Here is a 12,158-nt window from a genome sequence, read left to right on the forward strand (position 1 = left end):
GTCTAGCATTAAAAGATTACAGTTGGTACAAAATGCGGCTGCTAGACTTTTGACAAGAAAAAGAAAGTTTGATCACATTACGCCTGTACTGGCTCACCTGCACTGGCTTCCTGTGCACTTAAGATGTGACTTTAAGGTTTTACTACTTACGTATAAAATACCACACGGTCTAGCTCCATCCTATCTTGCCGATTGTATTGCACCATATGTCCCGGCAAGAAATCTGCGTTCAAAGGACTCCGGCTTGTTAGTGATTCCCAAAGCCCAAAAAAAGTCTGCGGGCTATAGAGCGTTTTCCGTTCGGGCTTCCGTACTCTGGAATGCCCTCCCGGTAACAGTTCGAGATGCCACCTCAGTAGAAGCATTTAAGTCTCACCTTAAAACTCATTTGTATACTCTAGCCTTTAAATAGACTCCCTTTTTAGACCAGTTGATCTGCCGTTTCTTTTCTTTTTCTTCTATGTCCCACTCTCCCTTGTGGAGCGGGTCCGGTCCGATCCGGTGGCCATGTACTGCTTGCCTGTGTATCGGCTGGGGACATCTCTGCGATGCTGATCCGCCTCCGCTTGGGATGGTTTCCTGCTGGCTCCGCTGTGAACGGGACTCTCGCTGCTGTGTTGGATCCGCTTTGGACTGGACTCTCGCGACTGTGTTGGATCCATTGTGGATTGAACTTTCACAGTATCATGTTAGACCCGCTCGACATCCATTGCTTTCCTCCTCTGTAAGGTTCTCATAGTCATCATTGTCACCGACGTCCCACTGGGTCATTATTGTCACTGATGTCCCACTGGGTGTGAGTTTTCCTTGCCCTTATATGGGCCTACCGAGGATGTCGTGGTGGTTTGTGCAGCCCTTTGAGACACTAGTGATTTAGGGCTATATAATTGATTGATTGATTGATTGACATAAGGGCAAGGAAAATATCTGGCGTATGTACAATCGTATCTGTGTTAATAGAACTCAGTTGTAGCTGGGACGCATTGTCTTTAATCTCCTTTCTAATGACTTCAATTTTCTTATTAAAGAATTGCATAAAGTCATCTGCTGAGTGGATGGAGCTACTGGAAGGGGTTCCTTATTGGGTTAGCAATGCTACTGTACTAAACAAAAATTTAGGATCATTTTTATTAAGGTGGATGAGATTTGAGTAATATTTAGCTTTAGCTAAGGTAAGCATGCGTTTATAAGTTATCAAACAATCACTCCATACTTGATTTAAAGATTACTTTTTGTATTTATAAAAATGAAATTGTGAATTGAATGTTGTATATCATATGATGATGTACAGTTATATTTTAAAACTGTGGGTCCCTGTCCATAAACTGTGTGCTTCTAGGGAAGACCCTTTTGCAGACTCGGATATTAACAAAATAAACTATAATGAAATATGTTTGTCTGTAAATAAAAAAAATAAATAACGAAAAAATATATATTTCATTTTACACATGATACACCGTTGAATGCTGCACGACTAAAAGGGTATGTTATTATTATAAATATTTTTATCATACGTGTTGCGATTGGCACTGCATTCCTCAGCATGTGTGCATCCTAGCATCAGTGGACCGAGGCAGGGATGCAGGAACATGCTAGCATGACGTGAACACACCGCGGATGTTGCTCACCTTTGTCCGTCGTCCACGCGGTTTGCGACACGGCGCCGTAGCTCCGGAGTGCCCGCTCCGTGTCGGAAAAAGACTTGCTCATTTCCATGTCTGCTGCTGCTGCTGCTGCTGCTGCTGCTAAATGCTTACACGGCAGTGAAGTTTAATGCCGGCTGAGCCCGCGACGTTGGGAGCATCTTTATCCGGGCTCCTTGGCTCCCTTCAAACTACGCGCATGCGCAGTGCCGGCCAGGCAAAGGGGAGGCGGGAGACGTCGAAAAAGCGTGGGAGGTTCGAGAGGTTATGTTTGGGGAGTGATAATTTCACAATAATTCACTTGTTTATGAATAAAGTACATGCATTTGCAATCTAAAATCGCTGATATGTAAAGTGGGTGACAATGTTATCACCGGGAAAGATGAGGTCGCCTACCTACAGGTAGGTTCCATTCTAATCTAGAGGCTAATCTTTCCTGTGATAAAATGGCAACCAAGTTTATCACAAAAGTCATCCAACGAACGAGATTTCTCTTCAGAATCTCCTCTCTGGTCAACAAAAGCACCCTGAAGATTCTAGCGGGAACTATCATTCAACTCTTTTTCGATTACGCATGCACCTCCTGGTACCCCGGCCAGCACCTCCAAAACCCTCAAATCTAGACTCCAAACATCCCAGAAGAAGCTAATCAGGTTACTTTTAGACCTCCACCCCAGATCACACCTCACTCCTACCCACTTCTCCAAAGTGGGCTGGCTCAGGGTGGAAGACAGAGTAAAACAACTTGCACTGAGCCTAGTCTATAAATCCGCTACACCTCCCTGATACCAAAGTACATGTCAAACTACTTCCATAACGTAAATGACCACCATAAACACAACACCAGAAACCGTGTTAAACCCAGATTCCAATCCAACTAAGGTTTGAACTAATTCTCCTTCTATGCAACATCAATATGGAATGCACTCCCAACAGGTGTAAAAGAAAGTGCATCTTTATCCTCCTTCAAAACCGCACTAAAAGAACACCTCCAGGCAACTTCAACCCTAAACTAACACCCTCCCCCCACCACATTCCACCTCCCGGGATTATAAATAATCAAATGTAAATACTTGTTCTTATGTTTTCTGAGCTTACTATGTTCACAACTTGCTGTACATGTCCTACCAAGTCATCTGCGGTCCTCTCCAAGGTTTCTCATAGTCATTCACATTGACATTCGACTGGGTTTTTCCTTGCCCTAATGTGGGATCTGAACCGAGGATGTCGTTGTGTCTTGTGCAGCCCTTTGAGACACATGTGATTTAGGGCTATGAAAATAAACATTGATTGATTGATTGATTGATTGATTTGGTACTGGTAAAAAAAAAATATTTTGGTGCTTTTCTAAATAAAGAGCACCACAAAAAATGTCGTCATTGGCTTTATTTTAACAAAAAAATCTTACAGTACATTAAAAATATGTTATTATTGCAAATTTGTCCTAAAATAACATAGTGAACAAACAAGAAAACTGGTCTTTTAGTAGTAAGTAAACAAACAAAGACTCCTAATTTAGCTGCTGACATATGCAGTAACATATTGTCATTTATCATTTATTAGGACAAGTGGTAGAAAATGAATTTGATTGATTAGTTGAAACTTATTAGTACATTGCACATTGCAGTACATATTCCGTACAATTGACCACTGAATGGTAACACCCAAGTAAGTTTTTCAACTTGTTTAAGTCGGGGTCCACGTTAATCAATTCATGGTAATTATTAATCTACATGTTCATTTACTGTTAATATCTGGTTATTTTTTGTTTCAACTTGTTCTATCTACACTTCTGTTAAAATGTAATAATCACTTATTATTCTACTCTTGTTTGATACTTTACATTAGTTTGGGATAATACCACAAATTTGGGTACCAATCCGATACCAAGTAGTTACAGGATCATACATTGGTTATATTCAATGTCCTCATGTGTCCAGGGACATATTTCCTGAGATTATAAAAATGAATTTAAATTTAAAAAAAAATGAAAGAAAATGTGATGTTAAAATATATTGATGTAGTCCTAGTAGTATCGACTAGATACGCACTTGTACTTGATCATTACAGTGTAAGTGTAGGTGTAGATCCACCAATGGCGTTTGTTTATTTTGTAGCGTCCCGGAAAAGTCGATGCTGCAGGGAATTCTGGGAATTCGTTCTGTTGTGTTTATGTTGTGTTGCGGTGCAAATATTCTTACAAAATGTGTTTGCCGTCGTTGTTTAGTGCGGTTTCACTATATGGCACATGTTAATGACAGTGTTGACATTGTTCGTAGTAAGTATGCCCTTCATTCGCTCCTATGCAATGTGTTCAAAGGCAAGAGAATTGTGTCATTAGTTTATTTATCGGTCATCAATAAAATTTAGGTCGGACTTTTGTAAATTATAGACTGTATGATTTGTGGCTTTTTTATTATGTGAAAAAGATTGAACTGGCCACAAAATTAACAACAAAATTGATTTTTCTAAAATTATATTAAAGTTTGAGAGTTGCCACCATCCCATATGGGTGCTCGGCATTTTCCGTGGGCGCTCGGCGCGAAGCACCCACGGGATCGGCGCCTATGTACCAACCTATTCCACATTTCATATGCAGCCTAGTAACAATGGGAAAGCGGTGACGTGCATTCAGGGGAGGCTGCAAAAACGAATAATGATAACACATAATAAATACAGCAGTGGTGCGCCGTCAAGGCCAGCAAGGCCTTCTCTGCTGGCCTAAAATAAATCATGATCATACATCCATCCATCCATTTTTTACCGCTTGTCCCTTCAGGGTCACGGGGGGTGCTGGAGTATATCTCAGGTACATTCGGGCAGAAGGCGGGGTAAAACCTGGACAAGTCGCCACCAAATCACAGGGCCAACACAGATAAACAGACAACATTCACACTCACATTCACACACTAGGGCCAATTTTAGTGTTGCCAATCAACCTATCCCCAGGTGCATTTTTTTGGATATGGGAGGAAGCCGGAGTACCCAAAGGGAACCCATGCAGCCACGGGGAGAACATGCAAACTCCACACAGAAAGATCCCGAGCCCAGGATCGAACCCAGGACCTTTGTATTGTGAGGCACACATGCACCACTGTGCCACATGAAAAAGTTATTTTTGTTTTTAATTTTCTTTCCATGAATATACAAAACAATTTATCATATTCTCTTCATGTTATATTTGTCTAAAGTGTTGCTTGTGTTTTTTTTTTTGTTAGAGCAGAGGTTGTCTGAGAGAGCCATTAAAGCTAAATATTTTAAAATGTATTTCTGTGAGAGCCATATAATGTTTTTTAACACAGAATACAACTAAATGCGTGTGTTTTTATGTAAGACCAACATTTTTAGAGTATAATACATCTCTTATTCCTTTTAAAGGCCTACTGAAATGAGATTTTCTTATTTAAACGGGGATAGCAGGTCCATTCTATGTGTCATACTTGATCATTTCGCCATATTGCCATATTTTTGCTGAAAGGATTTAGTAGAGAACATCCACGATAAAGTTTGCAACTTTCGGTGCTAAGAGAAATACCCTGCCTCTACCGGAAGTCGCAGACGATGATGTCACATGTTTGATGGCTCCTCACATATTCACATTGTTTTTAATGGGAGCCTCCAACAAAAAGTGCTATTCGGACCGAGAAAACGACAATTTCCCCATTAATTTGAGCGAGGATGAAAGATTTTTGTTTGAGGATATAGATAACGACGGACTAGAAAAAAAAAACGCGATTGCATTGGGACGGATTCCGATGTTTTTAGACACATTTACTAGGTTAATTCTGGGAAATCCCTTATCTTTCTATTGTATTGCTAGTGTTTTAGTGAGTTAAATAGTACTTGATAGTCGGAAGGGTGTCTCCATGGGTGTCTTGACGCGCAGTGTCTCAGGGGAGTCGACGGCGGCTATGGACTGCACAAGCTCAGCTTTTCTCTGGTAAGAACTGACTTTTTAACCACAATTTTCTCACCGAAACCTGCTGGTTGACATTTGGTAGGGATCCATGTCCACTTGACCGTGCTCTGATCCATAGGAAAGTTTCACCTCAAGGAATTTTAAACAAGGAATCACTGTGTGTTTGTGTGGCTAAAGGCTAAAGCTTCCCAACTCCATCTTTCTACTGTGAATACTCCAATATTATTCTAACAAATTGCAAAAGATTCAGCAACACAGATGTCCAAAATACTGTATAATTATGCCGTTAAAGCAGACGACTTTTAGCTGTGTGTGTGTGTGCACAGCGCTCATACTACCTAAAAAAACCGTGACGTCTTGCGTACATGTCCTCATTACACGACGTTTTGAAGACGAAACTCCCGGGAAATTTAAAATTGTAATTTAGTAAACTAAAAAGGCCGTATTGGCATGTATTGCAATGTTAATATTTCATCATTGATATATAAACTATCAGACTGCGTAGTGGGTAGTAGTGGGTTTCAGTAGGCCTTTAATAACATTGTCATTCTGAAGCTAACCAACAATAAATAAAATACTTATTGGCATTAATGCGACTTCTTAAACAGGTGCAGTAAAAAACAGATGGATGGATTAAAATGCATGAGAAAGTTTTTGTATTTTTAATGTTATTTTTAACACTGTGATTACCTGCGGAATTATTCATTACTTATCGTGTTAAGCAATGTCAGCTAAGTTTTATCTGAGAGCCAGATGCAGTCATCAAAAGGGCCTACCCCTGCGTTAGAGCTTGCCAGCAGGCACAAGACAATGATGCAACGTTGATGATACATACATGTCATTTAAAACAATGTCACAAAATAGTTGTATTTGTAAATTGAGACTATGTTGATATCCAACGTTGGATCCACGATGTTGGTTGGGAAATGAACAAATTTCAAAGGGCAAATCAACGTCACAACCTGACGGCCAAAAAGCATGTGGTTTCAACACTGTATTTGTGTTGTAGAATAGTGATTGGGAAATTACCAAATTTCAATGGTTAAATGAAAGTCAGAGCCCAACATTGATTAAACGTTGTCAAAAAGCATGTTGTTCCAAAGTTGTATTTGTGTTGTCGAGTAGTGGTTAGGAATTGACCACATTTCAATGGTTAAATGAAAGTCAGAACCCAACATTGATTAAACGTTGTCAAAAAGCATGTTGTTCCAAAGTTGTATTTGTGTTGTCGAGTAGTGGTTAGGAAATGACCAAAATTCAATGGTCAAATCGTCAGAACCCAACATTGATTATATGTTGTCAAAAAGCATGTTGTTTCAAAGTTGTATTTGTGTTATGGAATAGTGGTTAGGAAATGACCAACATTCAATGGTCAAATTGTCAGAACCCAACATTGAATGAACGTCAAAAAGCATGTTGTTTCAAAGTTGTATTTGTGTTGTCGAATATTGGTTGGGAAATGACCAAAATTCAATGGTCAAATCCACGTCAGGACCCAACATTGATTAAACATTGTCAAAAAGCATGTTGTTACAACTTTAGGTTTGAGTTGCTCGACGTCAGCATCTAATTTAGCAAGTTATAAATGATAAATGGGTTGTACTTGTATAGCGCTTTTCTACCTTCAAGGTACTCAAAGCGCTTTGACACTACTTCCACATTTACCCATTCACACACACATTCACACACTGATGGAGGGAACTGCCATGCAAGGCGCTAACCAGCACCCATCAGGAGCAAGGGTGAAGTGTCTTGCTCAGGACACAACAGACAGGACGAGGTTGGTACTAGGTGGGGATTGAACCAGGGACACTCGGGTTGCGCACGGCCACTCTTCCACTGCGCCACGAGTTCTGAAAGTTGTTATAATGTTTTGTCCCTGCTGGGTTGTATGCAATCAGAATTCAGCTAGTTTGTTGCCAGGGCCGTAGAATTCTGCTAGAGCCCTTCTGAATCAACAAAAGTGGCGGCTGTGAAGTGTAAACGATCGGAGGACCTGCAGTTGATAGACAGTTGCAATGGCCAATCAGATCACGGGTTGTCGACAGTAGCCCTTATAGGTAGCCTTACCTTAAATGTGACTGTGATTGGATATTCACTCGTAACTCCCAGGTGAGTATTTGATCACAAGTTATTTGCGAAAGCTGGAAGTGGCACCGGAAATTACCAGTGCTCACTTTTTTAACCCACAAAGGAGAGCAAAACATTGATAAGGTGCCAGAAATGTATTTGCATGACCAAGAACCCCAACCACCTTCATATTGGTTTTTCATTTTTACTATACCGGGTTCATGGGTTGATAGCAACGTCATGAACGCCCATCACAGGTTGCACTTATGTTAACAGTTTTCCTGTATTTTGGTATTTAGTGGCTGTCCAGCACTCTTATTTTTCATTCCACTCCCCGTTTGTCTCCAATTTCATCTATTTTAACTCTGCCTGAGACCTGTTTTCCTCTCTTATTTCCTGATAAGCTATCGGGAGAAACACATGTCCCTGGTTGTTAATCAGATAGCTTCTTTAGCCAGCTATGTTGGCCAGACAGAATTGGTTCATTGTTCGCTATACTCGTACATAGAATGCCCTACCTGGTCTTCCTTGTTCCTGTATTCTTGTAAGTTTTTTTGCCTCTGCCTTGGTTCCTGTTTGGCTTTTTGTTAGTTTAGTTTTTTGACTCATCGGTTGACCTTTTGCTTCTTTCACTCTGGTGCTACCTTATTTTCCATTATTAAATGATAATTTTACCCGCACACCGCCTTTTGTCTCTGCAGCCCGTGGTTGGGTCAAAAATGTCTAGCTCACTTTGTGCCAAGCAATAAGCGATTATTATTTTCAAAAATGTTTAAAAATTGTCCCAAAAAATCAGCGCATGAAGTATATAGAAATGGGCTGGACTGGACTCTCACTATTATGTTAGACCCATTATGGGCTGGACTTTCACAATATTATGTTAGACCCACTCGATGTCCATTGCATCCGGTCTCCGCTAGAGGGGGGGTATGTGTGTGTGTGGGGGGGTCACCCACATCTGCGGTCCTCTCCAAGGTTTCTCATAGTCACATTGACGTCCCACTGGGTTGTGAGTTTTTCCCTGCCCTTTTGTGGGCTCTGAACCGAGGATGTCGTTGTGGCTTGTGCAGCCCTTTGAGACACTTGTGAATTAGGGCTATATAAATAAACATTGATTGAAATGATGAACAAACAATATGAAATCACTATTTTACTAATTTGCTGTAAAAAAGAGTCAGTAAATGAATGTATGTATTTGTGGGCGCTCTGACGTGGGAAAGGGGTAGGATCAAATAAGCTTTGCTTCTTCCTACTCCTTTTCGGTCATGATGTAATGTGAGGTGATATGAAATTGTCCGTATTGTATTGTAAATATGTTCATGTCCGTAATAAACTAAGAAAGAAAGAAAGAGAAAGTGTTTTGAAGTTATAAATAAAATGACTGATTGATGATGAAAACCTTCAAAAATAAAATACTGGAAAAAAGATGAGCTGAGTACAGTAATGATAATCAAACAATTTCAAAGTGGTTTTAAAGTTTGCTAATAATATTGAAAAATAATAATTAGAAACAGCTGGAAACCCCAACACATGACTTAGCCAAGTGTAGTAATGAGGGATATGCAATAAAAAAGTGGTTTTGGGGTTGTCGGTCACATGAGAAAAAAGTTATTGACAATTTATGTTTTTGTATTAGCCAGTGACTAGTAATTTATTGACGGTCCCTTAACCTAATGCACAATGTCAGCAGCTGATTTGTGAGATTTGGATGCCAGGGACACATTTCAAAATAGCTGGCCGGCTGCATGTCAAATGTCTATCGCAGTGGTTCTCAAATTGGGGTACGTGTACCCCTGGAGGTACTTGAAGGTATGCCAAGGGGTACGTGAGATTTAAAAAAAATATTCTAAAAATATCAACAATTAGAAAATCCTTTATAAATAAATGTATTGAATAATGCTTCAACAAAATATGAATGCGAATTCATAAACTGTGAAAAAAAATGCAACAATGCAATATTCAGTGTTGACAGCTAGATTTTTTGTGGACATGTTCCATAAATATTGATGTTAAAGATTTCTTTTTTGTGAAGAAATGTTTAGAATTAAGTTCATGAATCCAGATGGATCTTTATTCCAATCCCCAAAGAGGGCACTTTAAGTTGATGATTACTTCTATGTGTAGAAATCTTTATTTATAATTGAATCACTTGTTTATTTTTCAACAAGTTTTTAGTTATTTTCATTTTTTTTCCCCCAAATCGTTAAAAAAAAAACACTACAAATGAGCAATATTTTGCACTGTTATACAATTTAATAAATCAGAAACTGATGACATTGTTATGAGAGTAAAGTATGTGTGTGTGTGGCAGCGGGCGAGTGACATCAGTAAGTGAGTGGGCGAGCGAAGAGAGAGACCGGTCGCTGAGGGCGGAGGGGTGGCTAGTGTTTGTGCGTGTGGGATGTTGACGGTGAAGTGGATATTCTCTTGTTACTTGGCTCCCTCTAGAGGTCTGAAGTGAAATACACTTACTGCCAACCTTGGTAAAATATTCATAGACATCTTATAAATCGAGCAGCATCGACCACTACTGCCAACTGGCGCTAACGAGTGAGACCAAAATAAAGAAGCCACGAGTTTGCAACTAAAAACTGGGCTCGTCATTATCCTCATAGAGTCCGGAACTGTGAAGACCCACTGCCGGGTAAAGTAAAGGGTGTTGCCCCACTATAAAAGTGGGTGACATTGTTATCACCAGGAAGGATGAGATCACCTACCTAGGTTCCATTCTAGAGGCTAATCTTTCCTGTGATAAAATGGCAACCAAGGTGATCAAAAAGGTCAACCAAAGAACGAGATTCCTCTACAGAATCTCCTCTCTGGTCAACAAAAGCACCTTGAGGATTCTAGCGGGAACTCTCATTCAACCCTTCTTCGATTACGCTTGCACCTCCTGGTATCCCAGCACCTCCAAAACCCTCAAATCTAGACTCCAAACATCCCAGAATAAGCTAATCCGGTTACTTTTAGACCTCCACCCCAGATCACACCTCAATCCAACCCACTTCTCCAAAGTGGGCTGGCTCAGGGTGGAAGACAGAGTAAAACAACTTGCACTGAGCCTAGTCTATAAAATCCGCTACACCTCCTTGATACCGAAGTACATGTCAAATTACTTCCTTAACATAAATGACCGCCATAACCACAACACCAGGGGGAGCTCCACAAACCACGTTAAACCCAGATTTCGATCTAACAAAGGTCTGAACTCATTCTCTTTTTATGCCACATCAATGTGGAATGCACTCCCAACAGGTATGAAAGTAAGTGCATCTCTATATTCCTTCAAAACCGCTCTAAAACAACACCTCCAGGCAACTTCAACACTTTACTAATACCCTCCTCCATTCACATCCCATCTCCCCGGATTATAAACAACTCAAATGTACTTCTAATGTATATACTTGTTCTTATGCTATCTGAACTCACTATGTTCTCTGCTGGCTGTACATATCCTACTAAATAAGACCTACACTGTTTCAATGTCCACATTTCTCTGTTGATGCAATTGTTGATGACTGAAGTACTGATATCAACCAAAGCTCCTCATCCCACCCCCCGGATTGTAAATAATGTAAATAATTAGATGTACATACTATGATGATTAACTTGTGTGATGACTGTATTATGTTGATAGTATATATTTGTACAATGAATTGATTAACGTGGACCCCGACTTAAACAAATTGAAAAACTTATTCGGGTGTTACCATTTAGTGGTCAATTGTACGGAATATGTACTGTACTGTGCAATCTACTAACAAAAGTATCAATCAATCAATCAATCAATCTCCCCTGTGCTCCTTGACTACGGTCTAGGCGCCGGAAGCAGGAAAGGTGCAAAAGGGTACATTCAAAGGGTACGTCACTGAAAAAAGGTTGAGAACTACTGGTGTATTGCATATCCAACTTTAAACTAACTTCATCTGCCGTCGTGATTACACGCCGCATGCTTGTTTCTGTCGGACCGCATGTCGCCAATTTAAAGATTGGATTAGATTAGATAGTACTTTATTTATTCCGTCAGGAGAGTTCCTTCAGGAAAATTACAATTTTCAGCACAATCCCATTCAAGATCAGACAAACTTTACAGGGAGACAGAACAGGATCGCTGACGGGTCTGCCGGCTTCCAGCGCCCCTTACAAAAAAGATGACATACAGGTAAACAAGGGGGGGGGGGGAATAGAAGATTAAAATGAAATAAACAAATAAAAAATCGGTCTTAGCCTAGGCCCTGGAGTGGGGGTGCAGACTGAGGCCAAGGGAAAAGAACAACTCATAGCCATAGTACACATCCCTCTTCCATGTGTGTAAGAGGGAAACATCAAACATCAAAGAACACAGAGGACATTAAAGACATTAAAGCATCAGATACAACCAGACACTTCTACATACAGCTATGAATAAAAAGTAAAATAAACATATCCACTGTGGTGGCCTCTGCGGTGTGTTCCACTCTCGGCCAATGTCCAGTCCGCATGGATGAGCGAGGATACGTCCAAGGTGACTGAGGTGTCCGACACCT

General features: G+C 40.3%; 1 protein-coding gene across 2 annotated transcripts in view; it reads right to left on the bottom strand.

The window, feature by feature from the left end:
• bmerb1 (bMERB domain containing 1) overlaps positions 1–12,158 on the bottom strand; it is an 83,521-nt gene that overhangs the window by 43,222 nt on the left and 28,141 nt on the right. The window contains exon 1 of one of the 2 annotated variants that reach the window (XM_061881011.1): positions 1,629–1,850. The exons of the other annotated variant lie outside the window; for it this stretch is intronic. Coding sequence (XP_061736995.1) covers positions 1,629–1,716 — 88 coding nt within the window. The 5' untranslated portion in view covers positions 1,717–1,850. Of the gene's footprint in view, positions 1–1,628; positions 1,851–12,158 lie in introns of those variants that run through there. 2 annotated transcript variants of the gene reach the window in all.

Source organism: Nerophis ophidion, linkage group LG20, assembly GCF_033978795.1.
Source record: "Nerophis ophidion isolate RoL-2023_Sa linkage group LG20, RoL_Noph_v1.0, whole genome shotgun sequence".
In the NCBI taxonomy this organism is placed as follows: domain Eukaryota; kingdom Metazoa; phylum Chordata; class Actinopteri; order Syngnathiformes; family Syngnathidae; genus Nerophis; species Nerophis ophidion.